General features: G+C 44.4%; 1 protein-coding gene across 1 annotated transcript; it reads right to left on the reverse strand.

The window, feature by feature from the left end:
- Window positions 1-5,753: 5,753 nt before the first annotated feature.
- LOC9268444 (cytosolic sulfotransferase 5) lies at window positions 5,754-6,990 on the reverse strand. Its single transcript, XM_015761067.3, has one exon. The coding sequence runs from the start codon at window positions 6,954-6,956 to the stop codon at window positions 5,946-5,948; it is 1,011 nt and encodes a 336-aa protein (XP_015616553.1). The 5' UTR covers window positions 6,957-6,990; the 3' UTR covers window positions 5,754-5,945.
- Window positions 6,991-21,373: the final 14,383 nt, after the last annotated feature.

Genomic DNA, 21,373 nt, shown 5'->3' on the forward strand with positions numbered 1-21,373 from the left:
TCATCCGGGGCTGCTCGGTCTGATGTTTTCATGGCTCGTGAGCGGCTCGCGAGCCATCTCGAGCTGGCTCGTTATAGCTAACGAGCTAAAACTCTGGTTCGGCGAGCCAAGTCGAGTCGAGATAGACACGAGCCGAGCGAGCTAACAAGCCACGAGTTTTTATCCAGTCCCATCTTAAACCAGCCACCTATGAAGATCAGTTATCGTAGGCGGCGGCTTATGCTGGCTGTGGATGGATTAATACGTGACAAAGTTGGTCTGAGGAAAGACTGGGGCATTCCGTGGGGACAGAGATTAGGCTGTGTTACATTATGAAATACATGATCGATTTGGACTGCCTTATGCTGTGCATGATGGCACAAGCGGCGGGCGAAGGCTCTATTGAAAGCCAATTAGCGAATTTGATTACGCAAGAGATCGATGACGGATGAAAAGCTTTAAGAAAGAAAATACGTAATCCTTGCATGTTTTTTATACGGGTGATCTAGGAGTAATCGGGCGCATACGGGGAGGGAATCGGACTGAGATGACGTATGAAAAATAGGCAAAAATATCTTTAATTTTTATAATAGATAAAGATGTGAGATGGTGGTGATCATGAAGAAAATGGTGCGTGTAAGGGAGATGGTGGTGACGAGACTGTGGTCGAACGTGTGAGAGAGCTAGAGATGGCGATGATAACTGGTGGGTAATGGTATGATATAGGGTCCCTCTTTCCTCGAATAAATCCTCGCTTATACAGTAGGAACTGGGCCAATAATACCACTGAGTCACTAGTGAAAAACTCTTCACTAATAATTCTCTGTGGTAGTTGGCTTATCACATCATCATATGCATACTGCCGTCGGATCGATCAAATTAATCATCCGACTTGCTCAAACCAGCAACGTCCATGACATAAAAGTATATCTGAGCCATCAGCCATGTGACAAACACTGGCCTGGCTGTACTCAGAGTAGTTATATAATGCATGCCAAATCGTCTGTCCATGAAATCGCTTTTTAAAATATACTAGTATATGCTTTTGCTTTGCAACATAGCAGCCTATGTAGGAGATTGACTTGATGAACGGATTAAGAATAAATTACTGGATCCTATAGTGGTTCCGTATACAAGAAGAAGCAGAGCACGCGCGCTACAACAAAACTATTGTTTTAAGACGTTTCACTTAAGTCATTTTATAAGTCGTCTCTTTTTTATAAGAAAAATTAAAATAGGGACGATATTTGAGACGCTTTATTAGTTGAGGACATAGTTTAAGACGCTTTACAGGTTAGCACAAAACTAAATCGTTTAGAGAGGAATATTGAGACGTTTTGGAACGTCTCATGTGTAGAAATGAGTTTTGAGACGTTTTTATTATATCCGTGTCATCGTTATTAGATAATATATAATTATTTATATAGAGAAAGAAGAAAAAAACACACTGTTCCTAATCGTCATCATTAAATACCATTATAATAATATTATAATTATTTAGAAAAAAAAATGAATATTTAATATTCAGTCTCAGATTAAAAAAGAAGAGTATCTGCTATAGGACGCATGTTTGCAGAGTTGCAATATAAAAAAAACTATCTATTTACCTTTAAGATTGTTCACGTTAATGACTTGGTTAGTGCATGAACTTTGCAATCTGCAAATATTAATGCTTGATGTGCGTGCCTATATTAATGCTTCTATAAAAGCATCTCTATATTTTATAGAGATGCAATTTACATGTCTCTAGCAACGTCTTAAATAATATAGGTGCGCTTTAAAAAGCGTTTCCATAATTTTGAGACGGTGCAAACGGAGACGTTCCTACGACGATTTATAAAAGCGTCTCAGTTATCTGTAGGAGACGAGATAAAACGTCTCTATCCTACAAATAAGATGTCTCCGTTGGGTTGTTTTGTTGTAGTCGCGCACCTCCTGCGAATAGTGGAAAGGTAGTTAGGGATGGCAACGGGGCGGGGCGGGGCTGGGTTGGGCTGGAACGCCCCCGACCCTGACCCCCGACTTCACCCCCCGCCCCCGGCCCCGACCAGTGATGCGGGTTGAAAACATCCCCCGCCCCCGACCCCTGCGGGGCCCCGCAACCCGACCGGGGCCCCGCATTGGGTAGCATCTCAATCCAATCAGCTCAAAAAATACAACACAATCATCATTTCATCAAAAAGAAATATTGTACATAATTAACACACCATCAAAAATAGCATGAATACTTCAATTTCATCATAAAAATTCAGCAAGAACACATTGATGATATCCATCATTTCACACAGTTACACACTAACACACATGAGTTCAACTGTTCAAGCGAATCAAGCCTTCAAAGTTCAACAGTTGAATTGTTCAACACATCACACACAGCAAGCAAATTCAGTCTCACAGAAATATAGAAGTCTTAATATACTATTACATTGCCAACATAATAAAATATATAGGTAGATAGTTTGCAATTGCAGGCTTTCTAGCCCATCCTTCACTTATGAAATCTCCACCTCAAGCTTCAGTGACAGTAGATGCTTCCTGAAATCAAAATTAGAGGAAGCAACTAAGCATTGTATATTATAGTAATAAAAACAATAAAGTGGGAGTGTAGGACATACCGATTCTGATTCATCGTCAAGTACCGTGTTCAATGCATTGGTCTTGTTAGCAATTTCAGCTATCAACATATAATGTGATTTGCAATTAGATGAAATGGAAGAAACATGAAAGGACAAATTAAACTTGAACGATACAAAAGCAAAAATGAAATTACCTAACATATCAGCACGACCCCATGCTTGCACACACATAAGTGCCTCCACAAGATTAGGTTTAAGCTGATTACGATTTGGAGTTATCACCCTCCAACCAGTACTAAATGCTGATTCAGATGCTACTGTTGTAATAGGGATTGCCAAAATGTCCCGGGCAATCTGTCTCAAAGTTGGGTACCTAATGCCCCCAAACTTCCACCAATTGATAATATCAAAATCTTGTGTCCTAGGCAACGGTTTCTCTTCTAAATACAAATCTAACTCAGTGCGAATCTGTGAGGAAGAGGCAACAGTTTGTCCAGACATATACTGATCAAATATATCATCCACCAAATCAAATCCCCCTGGAGGGGCAACACTTGAAGAAGCATTAACTCCATCTGAAGTTCCAACACCCTCCTCAACATGTATCCTTTCTTTTGATGAGTTGCTGTCCATAAATCAGTAGTAATGGCCACACGGCTCTGAAGCTTGTGAAAATAATTACTGATAGAAATCTTGTTAACCCCAAACAAGTCAATAATATCCTTCCTAATTGTGTTTCTGGTCATAACCTTGAACAAAGGTTGCAATGCACCACAGAACCTACGAAAACCAACATGGTCTACAATAGAAAGTGGGTACTCATGGAGGCATATCATCAGTGCAAGTTCTTTCCTAGCAACCTCTTGATCAAAGACATATTTCCCTACGGTAACCCTCCCTTCTGCATCTATTCCCATCTTCAAATTGGATTGTGTTAGACCTTTTCTAGCCTGCCTAGACTTGCAAGTTTTAATATGGTCTAACAAATGTTTAGTCCCATTTCTACTTTCAGCTCCAAGCTTGTTGTGACACCATTTGCATTCAGCTTTCCACGCACCATTTATTTTCTTCTTAACAAAATCTTGCCATGCTGCAGATTTCAGTCTCTTATTATCATGTTCTACTTCTGTACCTTGTGAATCATTTATTTCGACGCTTGGAGCATTGGTTGGAGTGGGAGTGGAAGATGGTGTCAATGCAACTTGTGACTCAACGGTGGCAGCAGGGTTCGACATTCTGTCCACAAATAACATAATTCAATAATAGATCACAATCTGCTGCTATGTGCTATGTACTACCAAATCTACCAAATATACACTGAAATATACACTGAAATAGATCACAATCTTCTGTTTCATAATTTCATTCACAAATCACCAGGCACATTTGGAGTATTGGAGATGGAGCAATACCTCTCACTCTTTGTGATGTGCTGCAACCTCGCCGCCGGCCGCGCCCTGTGCGCCGCCGCCGCCGCCCTGTGCGCCGCCGGCCGCGCCCTTGCTGCCGGTGTCGCCTCCCCGCCGCGCCTGTGCGCCGCCGCCGGCCCGCCGCGGCGCCGCCCTGTGTGCCGCCGCCGCTGACTCCGGAGGGAGAGGACGAGCTCGAGCCGCCGGACGCCGGAGGGGAGACTGGAGAGGAGGGGAGAGGAGATGGTGGCCTGGCGGCTGGCAGGCGCCGGCGACGCCGAGAGGGCGAGATCCAGAGGCGAGCCGGCGAGCCGCCCACGAGCGCGCGCCGCCGCCTAGGTCACGCGGCTCACGCCACAGCCGCACGGGATGAGTGGATGACGGGAGGGGAGGGGAATGGATGTGGGGAGGAGAGAGACTGAGGGATGTGCTGCACTGCTGCAGTGCTGCTAGGGTTAAGGATTTTTTTAGTGGGCTGGGCTTTTTGGGCTTTCTTTGATCTATATTTTGAGGTCTATATGTACTCCCCGGGGCCCCGCGGGTCACCCGCAGGTGAAATCAGTCCCCCGTCCCCTCCCCGCCCAAATGCGGGGCCCCGTCCCCGACGCACCCACGGGTCAAAAATCGCCCCCGCCCCCGCCCCCGTAGGGGCGGGTCCCCGCAGGGGACCCGGCCCTGCGGGGGAAATTGCCATCCCTAAAGGTAGTGAAGAAGAATGACTACGCTTTTAAAGTAATTAATGAAGTTTAACGACGTTAACCATTTGTTTCTTTTAAGAAAACAATATAAGTGTCAGTTATTTTGTTTGGACTTGTTTTATCATTGAAGATGGGTTAAGCACAAGTTTGCACTAATTTTTTTAAGTTGACAAATGGTCACGTCGTGTCTAACAATTAATACCATGATATATTTTAAAATGAAAAACTATTGATTTAAACCATGATATATTTGCACTGATGATTGATAGGCTTTGTGGATTGCCTATCAATCATCATGTATATAGGGATATATATTGCACATAGGCCCATAGCAATTTTCCACATATTCCCCCAGTTCTTTAGCTCGGAAGGCTGATTAAACAGTTTTTAAATTTGATGGAACAGGTTACTCAAAACGTGAAATTTTTACGTAGTCACTGTTCTTGTACACTTCGTAAAAGTTTCGCATTCTCATAGTCTCCTTTCAAGAGTACAAACCATTCTAACAAAGCAACATTGAGATAATTGTTTTTTTATTTGAGGTATTTTAATTTATTCTTACATAAATAGCTATAGTCCGACACTTATTACATACTTCCACCATTTTATAATATAAGATTTTCTAGCATTACTCACATTCATATAGATGGTAAGGAATCTAGACTATATGTATGTATAGATTCATTAGCATCTATATAAATATGAAAAATGCTAAAAAGTCTTACATTGTGAAACGGAGAGAGTACTATAAAACACAAGTACAGTAACCGGTTGACTCATCCGGTCACCTCCACTTCTTTTTTTTTTCTTGAAGCATAAACTGAGGCAACAGCCTCAGCAGTACATTTATTCGATAGCAAGCAGGGTTTCCTTTACCGCCGGTAAACGTGCGGTTACCGCGGTTACCGGGCTTACCACGGGGGTACGGTAATATAAATACCGCGGTAACCTCCTTAAATTCAAATAAATTTAAAAAATAATTTGAATTTTTGATAAATTTTACACGGTTTTGTACGGTTTTTCACGGTTACCACGATTACCGCGCGGTAACCGTGCTTACCGCCGGGACACGGTAACCCTGGCCCCAGCGGTTTGGGAAACCCTGATAGCAAGTAGCAACTGAGGGTACAGTTGATTTTGCAAAGAAGCTCCCAAAAGAAGGGCATATTACACTTGAAACACAAGGAATACAAAGGACTGAAATGATAATGAAAAAGCAATCAGATCCTGGTCTTCACAGAATCCACAGCACCATGAGCCACGGTAATTAGCCAGCCGAGTTGTTACTCCTTAATGTATTTGGCTTCAGAAGCACCATGGTTGGATGAACCGATCGAAGTTGTTGCTTTCGCATTGATCCTGGAAATAATTGGATGTCCAGAACCCTCCAGCCTCTCCTTAACGATCTTGTCCAGCCTCGCTGCCATCTCTGGTGACATGTGATTGCTCCAGTCACCGGTTCCTCCCTTCCTGAAGAAGCCATCTTTGGAGATCCCTAGAAGGGTAGTTCCACTCTTGTTCACGTTCAAGTTCTTCAGGTTGTTCAAGCTGCACAGTTCTACAATTTGTTGCACGATACCGTCATCTTCTTCCTGGCGAGAGAACCCACAGCCCATGAACTCCGCCAGCGTCCTTAGGTTGCCCACAGTATCTTGCAGAAGATCCTCATACATGAGGAAAAGCACCTTCTCAGGTCTCGCCTGGCTCTCATCCCAGTACTCACCGGCATGGCACCACTGCGGGCCGACAACACACCGTCCTTCACAGAACATGTCGAACATCTCCTCGAACGTCAACCTATTCTTCTTCTCCTTCTTGTTCTGGTGCCACATGGAGACCATGGCATCCTTTGGGTCCCGGTAGATGTAGACTAGCCGACACCCCGTTTCTTGTTCCCTGATGCGATGAGGCAGCATCGAATATGGCAGGTGGGTTGAGAGCAGCCGTGGAGATGGGAGTGACTCGTACAACTCGAGCTTGGGGTAAATCTCAAGAAACCCAACAAGGTCATGGGGGTTGTGTTCGAGGAGCGGGTGATGTTCATCCGATGGTGGGTAAGTCGAACGGTTCAGGGTTGCAAAGGCGAGGGCTTTGAGCCAGGTGGTACCACACTTAGGAAAGCTTGAAAGGAGGATGTCGGATGGTCTCGGTTGAAAGCTAGTTTCAGCTGCAGCAACGCCATTGAGCATGACCTCCAATAACCAAAATCCACCATATTGTCGCAAGGGAAACTCTGTGAACCTCGTCTCTACGGGAAGAGATTCCATTATCTCAGGAATGTTGGCAAGAGTCATGTTGGAAGAGGAAGGAGATTTAGCATACAAGCTTATCAAGTGCTCCATACGGACTAAGGCTATATATATACAGAGAGTAATGATTGGTGGAAAAAAACAAATGGTTTATTGGTTTGTCATTTATCTTCAATTGTTGGGATGCCATATACAGAGAGTAATGATTGTGGAAAAAAACTTTGTCATTTATCTTTAGTTGTTGGGATGTCTTTGTCAACCGTAGTGTATATATATAGTATGGAAAAACAATTGTATAGTCTAACAACGCCTGAAACAGGTAATTAGCATACACACACTATGTTTTTCAAATGGTGGATAGTGATGACTCAATTAGCTGAGATAGAATGTCAGAAGGACTTAACATTGGCGATCATGTTGATCAGTTGGGATGTTCAGAAAGACAGGAATACATGGTTTTTCAAAAATAGATCATGCTCTATACCGGCAGTATCATGGTGCAAATAAAAGATGAGGCGAGATCATATATTCTAGTAGGGGCAAACATTCTGTCGTCCTTATGATCTAACTAGCTAGTGCCTCGTATATGTTTGATCACAACACTAAATTGTATACCCCGTGTTCTGCTTGCATGTCATATATATATGTATACGTGATATATACGTGATGACATGACTTTCAGACACAGACTTTTATGCATGTTTGGATCTCCGAGGAGTAACAACCACCGATAGAAAAATGATTTTCGACTAGGTGAGCTATTTTACTCAGCATGACTGGTCAAATTTTCGGCCGCAAACGCCCGTCTACGTAGTTGTGGACAAGGGCCACCTGGGAAGATACATTTGAAGTTTCGCCTCTAAAGATAAATTACCGTAGGTGGATTAATTGAGGTGCTCCCTACGAAGATACATTACCGCAGGCATCACCTTAAACCAGTCACCTTTGAAGATCAGTTACTGTAGGCGGCGGCTTATGGTGGCTGGCTGCATGCTAAAAAGGATCTATGATGCCTTTTTCTTTCCTCGAGAGCTGCTCATTTAGCTTGAGCTTTCTCTCTTATAAAATAAGCAATATATAGGAGGAACTTTTTGAACTCGAATATGTAGTGTCTTTTGACGTCAAAGATAATATCCATACTTTCCTACCCTGCTTTTGTAGTTTTCTAGCATTTTTATGCTTTGGATTTGATGGATCTATGTATGCTACATATGTATTTACCGTAAAAAATATGTTACATATGTATGTACACATATAAAAAATTTTCATTTTTGCTACTTAGAGCACAATTTGGATAATATTTGTTTAGGTAATCCTTGTTAAAAGGTGTGCACTAATCCCTTAGTAGTGTACATATTTTTGCATTAATATGTAGAGACGCATTATTGTGGTGCTGGACCCCTTCACTATTAATCATCTAGCTAGGCTGCCATGCATCCTACCATTTTTTTTAACATAAAGATATATTGTCTCCAATAATTGTCTTAAGAAATAGCTGTATTAAATTTATCACCACATCCCTGTCCAACATCACAATGTACCAAAATCATGATCAACTCCTAGATATCTTGCTAGCCTAAACATTTAGGCCGACATCGAAATGTCCCATTCACCTGACACAACCCGATACACACATGGCATTGAATCATAGCCTGAACTCTGGAAATTTTTATACGTAGGATCCTGCTTGCATATTATATATACGTGATGGCATGACTTTGATACACTGAGATTTTTATACGTGTTTGGATCTCATAAAGTTATAACCTCTAATAGGAAAATAATTTTTGACCGCGAGATCTATTTTTCTAAGGCAGGCCAGCAACAAACGCATGTCTATGTAGTTGTGGACGGGGGATCCTATAGCAGGCCAACTGCGAAGATATGTCTAAGGAGACACCTCTGAAGATAAATTACCATAGGTGGCCTACTTAAGGTGCCGCCTATGAAGATACATTACGATAGGTGTCACCTTAAACCGACCACCTAAGAAGATCAGATACCGCATGCGGCGTCTTAAGCTGATCACCTACTAAAATAGACCCATAAATTCTTCTTCTTTCCCTGATAGCTGTTCATTTCGCTTGAACATTCTCTATTCTAAAATAAGCAAAATATACTAGTAATGTTTTGAACTTGAAACTTTTGGTGGCTTTTGGTTTCCAAAATTACATCTATACTTTGCTACCTTGGTTATGTAGTTTTCTAGCTATGGTTCGATGTGAAGGATCTATGTAGCCATGGTTTTCTAGCTATCTTCGTTTTTGTAACTTAGAGCACAATTTGGATCACATTTGTATAGGGCATCCTTGTTGAATGTGTGCACTCATCCCTTACTAGTATAAATATGATGTTTTTATAAATAATAGGGGAGGAAAAAAAGACATAGATTGGCTTAACTTTTAATTCCAACATTTACTTAGGAGAGGAAAAAGAGAGAAATTTGATCCTTTTATAGCTAAAAATTGGTATTGATATGCAAATAAAATATTTAGCAATTTAGATAAGAGCGAGAAAAATATATATATTTCCATGGTTAATTTTAGTTATTTGTTAAATATTTATTTTTGCATTAATATACATAGACGCATTATTGTGGTGCTGGACCCCTTCAATATTAATCATGTAGGCAGCCATGCATAGCATCTTGCCAAATATTTTAATATATGGCTTGTTCAGTTTGTTGCTAAATTCAACCATATCAAATTTTCACATTGCCAATATTTAGTAAGGCAATATACTAAACGAGACGTCACCATCACAACATTTCAAATCCCCCCCAACATTTGGTAATTACAGAAACTCGTACTCATAAAACTAGTATCAAACTAAACACATCCTTCATATCTTGATCTTACCAAAATTTTAGAATTGCCAAATTTCGTCTTACCAACAAATGGTAATTTGTTTTTTAAAAAAAGATCGAAACAAGCCCATGAAAACTATGCTGTAATAATATCCTTAGAGAAATTGTTGTATTAAATAAATTTATCAGCCGCATTATCATCCAACATTATAATGTACCGATCAGGATCCACGACATATATGTAACGCCCCAAATCTCACTAGTCTAAACACTTAGGCCAACATCACAATGCCCTTTTTATCTGCGACATAAGTTCTTCATTACCGCGTGATTACCTGTGACATAAATTTTAGAATTCTTCATAAATTCTTCATTACCAACTGCTAACGATAAAATCCTTGCGGTTATGACGATCATGTTTGTCACAGTGAACATATCTTATGCCCAAGATATCCAGTTATCATTAGAATTGGCCGAGGGTGAATTTTACGATGATTTTTTTTATGAATTCATTATAGATCAATGGCATATTTCATGTTTGTCATAGGGCATCCATCCAGAAAGCCCACATCTGTTGTAGTCTCTAGATTTCCATTGCATGAACTTGTGCACCATATGCAAACAAAAGCCCAACATGCATGATAAGCTATGGCTAATCCTGGGGAGATAGATGCTAACTAGGATGCCATACATGCACATATATGAAAAGGATAAAATTTAGGCATATAAGTGTTCACTCAACTGTATAATAATACATGAGAGTTCGTACAATACTGTTGGTGTATAAAAATAAGGTATACCCTTGTGACATAGGGTAATGCTAGATATCCATATAGAACCTGTACATCTACAGGAAGACTACTCTAAGTAAAGAATCACACAAGGGGGGCCATGACCTACTTCAAAAAGGCTGCAGGAGACCTACTCGGATTCAACAAGAACTTGACAAAAAAAAAAAAACCCAAGAATATATCTACCTCTACTACAGAATTGATTTTCCTGGACACTGGCCCCGGTAGTTTCCAGGCGAACTGGCTCTGCCTAGTAAAATCCGTGGATCGGCGTCGGGCTGTCGGCCGCACTGGATAATGCATTATCCTGTGCGGGCAACATAAGCCGACCGCATGCGATGGTCGTTGGGCTATATAGCCCTCAACCCGACACAATCCCATTTTTTCCGGCGTTTTCTCTCTCCTAAACATACACAAATTAGGGGGAAGGATCTCGAATTTTTGATTGGGTTCTGTATAAAAGGTGTAGAGCTTGTTCTCCTCCTTCATTTGCTTCCATTTTTGTCAGTTTTCATCGGTGCAATGCGTAGAAATTTCCACTTTTTAAATGGAACAGTGTATGCATTTTGTGTTTTTTTATTTTTTAGCTAATATATAATGTTTCCATTACATGTTCTTAAAAGTATTTAGTACCCAAATTGAAAAGTTGGGTTTGCCTCCATTAAATTTATTTTCCTTCGGATAAAAGGATGAATTTTTTCATTGTTTAGAAATGGACAATATTTTATTAATGATTAAAAATCGTGTACGCTTGTTTAAATTGTCCGTAAAACTTTAATTTACTATTTGCTTAATTCCCTCCATTTAAATACACTCGTTTTTGAATCGGGCACAGATGTATTCATGACAAGATATATTCTAGGTCATGGATCGGGCATGGATGTACAACACAAAAAGAGCTCATCCGACGTTCTTGAAGGAAGCAGCCAAATTTGTTAAGCTGGCAAAGGCACATGCTGTGAGGCCCATGCAAAGATTGCAAGAACGAAATGTTGCTGCAAATACCGAAAGATGTATTGTCGCACATCGTAGAGCGAGGATTTAAGAAGGGTTACAAGATATGGACTCTTCATGGGGAAGTCGCCGGTCATAACAAAGAGGCTGAAGATTCCTGCTTTGATGATGCAGAAAATTTATAATCGAAGACATATCACAGGGAACGATCCTGGAATGTGGTGGCTCTGGTATAGACGATACAAATATTGATTTTGATCTGGAACATATGTTGCGTCATGTTGAACCAGAGGTCCTAACTGGTAGAAGACGAGGGTTGGACAATTAGGAAGCGCTGGAAAAAATAGTGAAGGAACTTCTTCACGACGAAGCGAAAGGATGCGACAAGAACTATATGGTGTTGCGCTCTGTGCTTGAACTTCTGTAAGGCCCCGATTTTCGTTCGGGATTAAAAATCATTAAATAATGCATTTTCTAGAAATTAAATAAATGTTAAAGCAATTTAATCAAGTGAAATAATGAGAGAATTAAAATTTCCTTTAAAAAAATCATTGGCCGAGAATATTTTGTAATATTCTTTGTGCCCTAAAATACTCTCTGAAATTTCCCGCGAATTTTCGGAGCTCAAGAAATAATTTAAATAGCACAAAGTTCATTTAACCAATTTAATAAAAAGAAAAACAATTAAATCTCGCCTCCTTCACTTTGGGCCACTTCCGGCCCAAAGCCCTCCTTCCCTCCCCTCGGCCCGTCCCCTCCCCTATTCCTTCCTTCCTCCTTGGGCTGTCGACCCATCTTCCTTCCCCTCGCGCAAAGTCTAAATAACCCCCTGGGTTCTCCTCCCTCTCTCCCTCCCCGACAGGTGGGCCCGGCGACCCCACCTGTCAGGCCCTCCTCCTACCTTCAGCTTCCCAGGCCGAAGCCGCCATGGCCGGCGGTTGCCGCCCACGTCCCGCCAAATCCGGCGCCCTCCCGCTCGCGCCCTCGCACCCAAACCGAGTGAAACCGGTTCCCCACCAACTCCTCCACATTTTCCCCCACTTTTCCCCCAATTTTTGGAGTCAAATTGAGCTCCACTTTGCCCATGTCGGCGTCCCACGTCGCTGGCCGGTTGCCGCCCGATCCCACCCCTCTCGGCAACGATTTCACCCTCCCGAGCCTATATAAACCCTCCCCATGCTCTCCTCTTCCGTTTCGCCCTCTTTCCCGAGCCCATCGCGCCTTCTCCTGCTCTCTCCGCGCGAGCCCGAGCTCCACCGCTCGCCGCCTTGCTTCCAGCCGCACGCCATCGCCGCTCCAGACGACGCCGCGCTGCGCCGCCACCACCTCTAGCCTCGCCGTCCCAAGCTCCACCCCGGCATCCACTTTATTTCCCCTAACCACCGCCGTGATGCCGTGTCCACGTGCAGCCCGAGCCGCCGCTGCTTTTGCCTCCTCCGGCCGCCTCTAGCTGCCACCCTAGCCACCGCTGCGTCGCGCCGCTTGCACTGCCGGCTTCGCCGTGCCTCGCCGCACCCCGGCCTCCGCTCCGTTTCCCCATTTCATCACCGCAACCACCCTTCCACCGTGCATCCCAAGCCACCTCCACCATATGCCGTCGCCGCCGACTCCAGCCGCGTCGCGCCGCCACCTCGGTCGACGCCGACCCGCGCCGTTGCCTCCCTCGGCTCCACAAGGATGAGGAGGTCCTCGGCTCCACTCCCCTCGCGCGTCGGTGAGCTCTCCTAATTCCTTCGCCTTCGGCCGGTGTTTCCCGTTGTCTCATGCATTCTCCCATCCTCCTAACCATACTATTGCATTCCCCATGTCCTTGCAGCCGCCGTCTGCCGGTTCCCGCTCGCGGAACGCCGCCAGACCGCCGTCGCCGTTGCCTCCCCGACTAGCGCCGCCGCCTCTCCCCGTCACCGGCCACCTCCCGCTCCGCCTCGTCAGCCCGCACGCTCGGTGAGCCCCTCCTCCCTCCTCTTCGCTGGGCATGTGCGCCGCCGCCGCCTGTGTGCGTCGCCGCTTCCCGCGCCGTCGGCGGCCGTCGCCGTCGGTGGCCACGCTGCAGCGCACCGTCGCTCGGCTAGGCCGGCCTGAGCCGTGCTGTGCCCCAACCACGCCGCCTCGTGGCCGCCCGATCGTCTTTGGACCGATCTGGGCCGTCGGTTCCCGTGGACCGGCGCCCTTGTGTCGCTGACCAGTGGACCGCCTCGGTGGTCCCGGTCCACTGTCGGCGCGCACTTCCCCTTTAATGTCGTCAGCAGTGCTTTTTCCCTTGAAAAAACAATTAATAATTGCGCAATAATTCGATAATAATTCTAGAAATTCATTTAAATGGCTCAAAACTTCTAAAATTCATATCTAATTCATTCGAACTCCGAATTGGGCCATTCAACTTGCAAAATTCATCTAAAGTTGAGCTCTACATATTTGTTTACTTTTTATGTACTGTTTCCTTGGTTTTTATTAGAGTTTTTCCTCGTTTTGCGTGCCAGCGTGTAGTTTCCGTCGTGTCGGAAGTCCGCGGTCGCGAGGAAAAGAGTTCAGAATATTGTTTGAAGGAGCAAGGCAAGTCACGCATTCCCCTTTGAGCATGTTGATCCCAATTTATAAATGTTTTACCGTTTGCAAATAAATATGCATGTTTTGCTAATTACATGGGATCAGGGATTACCTATCTGCTCGCTTGTGCCATGTTTACTTGATATCTGTCCTTTGTCAACATTGGGTAATAAATCGACTAGCTTATGTTACTTATGTGACCTAGCTAGAACTATATGCTGAGCCATGCTTAATTACCACTAGCTTAGTTGATGGGATAATTGCAGTATTAGACCTTTTAGTATCATGATGAGCTGCGTGCTCGAGACATCTGGCCATGTTTCATGGTTGTAATTATCTAACTAAAATACGACTGAATGGTGGGCTGTGGGTGCATGGTTTTGCTAGTCGCACCCATGGCAATTAAGGACCGGTTCGCGGGATGCACTAGAAGACATACAACGCTTGCCACAAGCGGGAATGGGTAATTGCATGACTTGAAGTATAGCTTTTCTCTGGCTGACGCATCCAGGCAAGGGTGAGCGTGATGGAGTTCGGATGGGCCCTGCGACGGCCTATGCGGCTTTCTGATTCGCCTAGGCACGAGAGGGGACTGCCCGCTGCCTGTTGGGGGCGGGGATGAAACCTGAGGTGTGGTATGCTTGGTTAGAGGGGGTTAGATGAAGGGTCTTGTCACAATCACTTGACATGGTGACGTGTCCGGCCGGGCACGGTGACATGCCGGTGGATTGTCTTGTGGGTACAGTTGTGCACCTCTGGCAGAATAGTCGTGCCCGCGGTTATGGGCGATCGACCAGATTCACCGTGATTAGTTTCACACTTAATAAATCGACCCAATGCACTGTAGTTCAGGTGTGTTGGTTGGGCCTGTTCAACATGGTGTAGCGTTGATCAGTGGAGATTTAATGTTATTTTAATTACTCAAGTGTTTTACTATTGTGCTCAATAAAATGTTTTACAACTGCCTTTATGCAAATAGCTTCAAGCCATTCTTGAATCCCCATGCACGCCTGCATCGTTGGTGTGGCTTGCCGAGTATGGTGGTTGTACTAAGCCTTGCTATTATTTCCCCCTTTTCAGAAGTGTAGTGCTTCTGAGCTCAAGACGAAGTTAGAAGACCAAGGCTCAGACCCCAGTTGAGTGTTGCCTGTGGAGTGGAGCTGTAGCCCCGCTAGGATCGCCTTTTTCCGCTGCTGTCGTTTCTTTTTGGTGCGAGGACTAAGAGCCTCTTCTGTAAGTATTTTACGCTTTATTTATGTTTGGAACTGTATATTACTTGTCGTTTTGTGTACCCTGGCTGGTCCTGGACAGGGATTTAATACACAAAATAATCTGGAAATTTGGGCTAAATTTCTGGGCGTGACAACTTCTCAGATTGAAGGCCATACATGAATGGTCGGACACTAGCTTCAATGATTTGATGGATCTTCTGAGAGTTATGCTTCCTAAGCCGAACCTCCTGCCAAGGAACACATATCAAGCGAAGAAATTGATATGTCCATTATCTCTAGGTGTTCAGAAGATCCATGCATGTGAAAATCATTGCATACTGTACAACAAGGAATACGCGGATTTAGACTCTTGCCCAACATGTGAGACGAGTCGGTACAAGACGGGCAACGGAGCCTCCGATGGAGAGGTGGTCGACCAAGATGCATCGGTGGATGAAAAAAAAAGATTCCTAGAATGGTGATGTGGTACCCGCCTGTGAAAGATTGCCTGAAGTGGCTATTTTCGAACCGTACAGATGCCGAGTTGATGAGATGGCAACAAGAGGGTAGGAAAAAAGATGGTGGGGTACACAACTGAGGAGGTGGTTGAATGCTGCATATACTACATGAAGGACGCTGAACCCATTGGTATAACCCCCCTGTACATGACGGTCGGTTAGCTGGGACGAGGTTTGTAGGCAAGAAAAGGTTCTATGATGAGGACTACAATGCTGTAGTGGAAGCACATAGCAGCGTGTTGCAATAGCTCACCATCGTCGAGCCGTACATTGAGGAAGACATGAACGAGATAAGAGCCTGCAACCCTAGAAGGACGGCCACTTGGATCTCTAAGGAATAGAAATGTAAATTTCCTAAATGGTTGAAGGAGAAAGAGCTGTCGTTCGGTGAATTGCTCGAGGAAAAAACATTGCACATGCTAGCAAATGGCCCAACTAGCCTTGTGACCTCATGGCAATGGTATGATATTGGCGGATATAGGTTTTACACGATATGTAAGGACAAGAAAAGCGTAGCTCAGAATAGCGGAGTTCGGGTGGAGGCGTTTGACGCATCAGGCTAGAAGAAGTCTTACTATGGGATCATAAAAGACATTAGGAGCCTGACTATGGCCTTAACATCTAGACCCCGGTGCTACGATGCCAATGGGTAAGAGACACAACAGGCGTATCCATCGATAACTACAGCCTTACGGTTGTAGAACGTAGCAAGCTAGGACACAAGGATGATCCATGGGTTCTTGCTGAGCGTGTTGCATAGGTTTTCTATGTGAAGGACCCATCTGATGATAAGATGGTCATTGCTGTACCGGGAAAGCAACACATCATTGGCATTGATAACATTGAAGACACGTCAGATTACAACCAATACGACGATGTCCCATTGTTCATAGATCTTCCTAACCGGATCAAGCGAGTTGAGACAACCCTTGACGAAGAGAAGTTCTCGACTGTGCGGACGGATGATGTTTCCAAAATTGTTAAACATTAGTACATATGTTGGTGTGTACAACTTATTTTGTAAACGATTAATGGAACAAACTTATGGTCTTTCCGAATGAATGCGCGGTTCCATGCATGTTTATCCCTAATATATGTCGGTCTCAATTTATATGGGTGAATAATTATATTGATTTTTCAAGTTTTGGTTTAATCAATATGCAAGCGATTGAATTATATGCGATTAAAAATCATATGTGGTTAATTATTTGTGATTATATTTAGTTAGATGCGATTTAAAATCAAGTGTGATTAAGTTGTGCTTTAATTAACTATAAATATATTTAGTAAACTAATTACCCATATGGTTGAACAATTTTTTAACTAATTCTTTAATTAATCATATGGTGGAACAATTTAAAATCAAGTGTGATTAAGTTGTGATTTTTTATTATAAAAGTATGATTGAATAATTTTTTAAATAATTACTTTTTAGGGCAACATATTATCCCGTGCGGGTGGGATAAATGGCCCGCATGGGAAAATATCTTTCCGTGTGGGTTGGCTATGTCGCGCACACGGAAAAATCCCCTCCTCGCCCTACATATGCTTGGGCGGGCTCCGAAAATTTTTAAGTCCTGGTGAAATTTTTCGGAGCCATGCCACCAGGCTGCCCAAATCCATTGCTGCTGCCACCTCCTCTCCTCACCCCCTCGTCGCCTCCTCTCGCCCACGCTGCCGCTGCCTACTCTCCTCCTTGTTCCCGGCTGCCACCTGCTCGACGCCGGCCAGATCCATCCCGCCGCCAACTCTCGGCCTCCTCCCCCTCCCCGGCCTTTGTCCTCTCCTCCGCCTCCTCCCCGGCATCCACTGCCACCTCCTCCACTCGTCGACCTCCTCCACCGCCGCCGTGCGCCTCCTCACCCCCCTCCCCGCCACCGTCAGCCACCTCCCTCTTCTCTCTCCCTCTCGCCGCTGCCGCCTCCCTCTCCTCCATCCCCCTCGCCGCCTCTGCCGCCGTCTTCTCTACCGCGGATCTACTCCCTGAACTGCCACCGACCACGTCCCCCGCGCCGCCGACCTCCACGACCCCACCGGCCTTTTCACTGAGCACGACAGCCTACTCCCCCAAGCTGGCACCGACCAACTCCCCCAAGCCGCCACCGACCTCATCCCCAACCTGCTGTCGGCCACCTCGCCCCCAAGCAACGGCCGGCCACATCGGCCTCAAGCAGCGGCCGGTCACCTCCTCCCCAAGCCGCCAGCCACCTTATCCCCAAGCCGCCGGCCGCCGGTAAGCCTTTTTTGGCTTTTTAAAATTATTCAATATGTAATATGTGAAATATGCAATGTGTGATATATGTGTTATTTGTGCGAGATGCGATTTTGAATGTTAATTTGTAATGTTAAGATGATGATGATATTAAGGATGTGCTTTTAGAGTAAATAAATGGACTTTGTTAAATTAGGGAATTTGTGATGGAATTGTGAGTGCTACATTTTAGAGTATTTATGATGTAATTAATTGGACTTTGTTAATTTACAGTATATGAGATGGAATTGTGATGTTAGGGGATCTGAGTTACACATGTGGTTGAATAGGATTTAATTAGTGAGATGCAATTTGTGATGAAATTTTATTATTGATGCAATTTATTAAATTAGGCTAATTCGGTGAATACAAGTAGGTGCATTTTAGGAGGCGGTAATTACACATTGGAAACTAGAACATTTCGTTCAGATCAGATATGTCTAAAATATTGTTATCGTTAGGGGTTCAGTGCAATTGTCTATAATCAAATAAGATACCTTGGGGGTTTGGTTGCCCGTGTCTTCTACCTGCGTCGGCCTCATCGACAGATGTGTAGCATCCACGTTCCTCTAGGCCGGGGCAGATGAGGTCCCGGCCTCACCATCAGTATCCCACTCGAACTGGCTATCATTTTAAGTATCTTCAGATAGCGACAACGATAGCCCGTTCGCGTGGGATATTAACGTTGAGGTCGAGACCTCATCAGCTCTAGCCTTGTTGAACGTGGATGTGTCTGTCCACGAGGCAAACGTAGGTACGAGATAGAGGTCTAGCAAACCATCACAGAATACGAAGTTAATGTGGCGTTACGTTGGTTTAGTGGATTTGTATGAAATATCAATTATAAAATGAGTTTCAAATTGTTCCATTTGAAGAACGCGCAAAGAAAAAGATGATGAACAAGAAAGCTCCCTCGGGCACAGAACCGATGTTCAATAAGCCTGACCCGACGGGCCCAGATGGCACAAACAATCCCCCTCACGAAGAAGCTGCCGGTATGCCCACAGGAAGCCCGCCAATGGGCTACAAATTTGCAGGAAGCTCGCCAATGGGCTACAAATTTGCAGGGGAGCCCAGCACTATCGCGAGGGGTTGTGTCCAGACAGCATTCAATCCTTCCATGGTGTAATCTTCGATGGGGATGAGTTGGTTGGCCGGAGTGGGCTCTCCGTTGAGGTTATAAGTGGAATTGGAAGAAGAGCCAATATAGGGCATCAAAGATTTGCCAGCCATTAGTGAGTTGAGAGTGGAACTCAAGGAATTGAGCTAGGGTGGAGAAGGGAATTTGCAAAGGTGGAGGAAAGGAGGAAGAAGGTGTTCTGAGCTTTGATACAGTCGATGTACCTCCGAATGCGCCTCACAATAGACTACAAGTGCGCGTTGGAAACAACCTGTCGAAAATGGGACCAAACGGGCGCCACCCTGGTTTGGCAGAACCAGACGAGTCCGGCTGGCCACCAATTTTCTTCTGGCCCCACACAATCCTAAGCTAAGCACAAAAATGACAACTATACAGGAAATTAAGCATGCTTTAGATGAGAAAGTCTTTAAAGTTTCATACAGGAAATCAATCATAATCAATTAATTCAATAATAACCACTTCTTCATCTAAAGTTTCATTCGGCTCAAGGAAAGTCTTTAAACGTTGACCGTTTACCATAAATATGTTACCTGAGTCATCACGAAGTGTGATTGCTCCGTGCGAAGCAGTGTTGATGACATTGAACGGTCCTTCCCATTTGCTTCGTCATTTTCCATGGCCGAACAGCTTAACCCTGGAGTTGAACATCAGTACCTTGCCTCCTGGCTTGAATTTCTTAATTTTTATCCTTTCATCATGGCAGCGCTTCATCCTTTCTTTCTAGATCTTGGAGTTGTGATATGCTTTTTCTCTCCACTCTTCTAGTTCTGCTAACTGCATTTTTCTCCATTCTCCTACTCCCTCAAAATCCATGTTCCAATTCCTGATGGCCCAGTATGCTCTACGCTCAAGCTCTACGGGGAGTCAGCATGACTTCCGGTAGACGATCTGATAGGGGGACATTCCAATGGGTGTCTTGTATGCTGTCTGGTATGCCCACAGTGCGTCTGGCAATTTCTCCTTCCATCCTGTTCCCATTTTGTTGACCGTCTTTTACAGAATGTTCTTGATTTGTTGGTTCGATGTTTCTGCTTGACCGCTGATCTGTGGATGGTAAGGTGTGGCCACGTTGTGTTTGGCTGCGATGTCTCCCAGGAGGTCTCGAATGGTTTTGTCGATAAAGTGCGAACCTCCGTCACTTATGACCATCCTTGGGGTACCAAATCTTGGGAAGATGATTTATGTGAACATCTTCTTGGCATGCTTCGCATCTGCGGCGCTGCACGACATAGCCTCAACTCACTTGGAGACATAGTCGACTATCACCACAATATACTCGCAATTACGGGACTTGGGAAAGGGTCCCATAAAGTCAATACCCCAAACATCAAATATCTCGACTTGTAGGTTGTATGTGAGGGGCATTGCATCGCGAGCAGTGATTCCTCCTTGCCTCTGGCAGCTTGGGCATCTTCTGACGAGTTCCTTTGAATCTTTGTACATCGTCAGCTAGAAGAAATCACATTGCTAAATCTTTGCCTGGGTGTGGAATGCACCATAATGTCCACCATAAGGCGAGGCATGGCATCATTCTATGATCTTAAGTCCCTCTTCAGTTGGCACACATCTTCTTAACAGTCCATCAGAGCAGACCCCGTATAGGTATGGCTCATCCCATATATGATGGCGGCTCACATATTTCAGCTTCCTTTGATTTTCTCCCGGTGGTATGTACTTTGATACCATGTAGTTCACTATGTTGGCATACCACGGGATGGAGTCGCGCACCGTCATCAGCATGTCATCTCTCGAGAAATCATTTATTGGTTGTTCCTGTGTGCCAGTAATCTGCAGCCTAGACAAATGATCTGCTACGGAATTTTCTACTCCCTTTTTATCCTTAATTTCTAAGTTAAATTCTTGGAGCAGCAAAATCCATCTCAAGGGACGTGCTTTAGCATCTTTCTTAGTGAGCAGGTATTTCAGAGTAACATGATCAGTGTAGATTATCACCTTTGCTCCCACCAAGTAAGATCTAAACTTATCGATAGCAAAAATAACCGCGAGCAGCTCTTTTTCAGCAGTTGCATAATTCAACTAAGCTCCGGGTAGAGTTTTGCTAGCACAACAGATTGCATGATGCTTTTAATCCTTGGTTTGGCCCAAGACCGCGCCGACAGCAAAGTCGCTTGCATCACACATAATCTCGAAGGGTAGTGTCCAATCAGGGGGTTGGATGATTGGAGCAGAGACGAGTGCCTTTTTGAGAATTTCAAAGGATTTTAGGCACGCATCGTCGAACC

Source organism: Oryza sativa, chromosome 11 (genome assembly GCF_034140825.1).
Source record: "Oryza sativa Japonica Group chromosome 11, ASM3414082v1".
NCBI lineage: Eukaryota > Viridiplantae > Streptophyta > Magnoliopsida > Poales > Poaceae > Oryza > Oryza sativa.

Bases quoted from the DNA above. Each gene is read 5' to 3' on its own strand.
- LOC9268444 (XM_015761067.3), bottom strand. From the start codon at position 6,956: ATGACTCTTGCCAACATTCCTGAGATAATGGAATCTCTTCCCGTAGAG.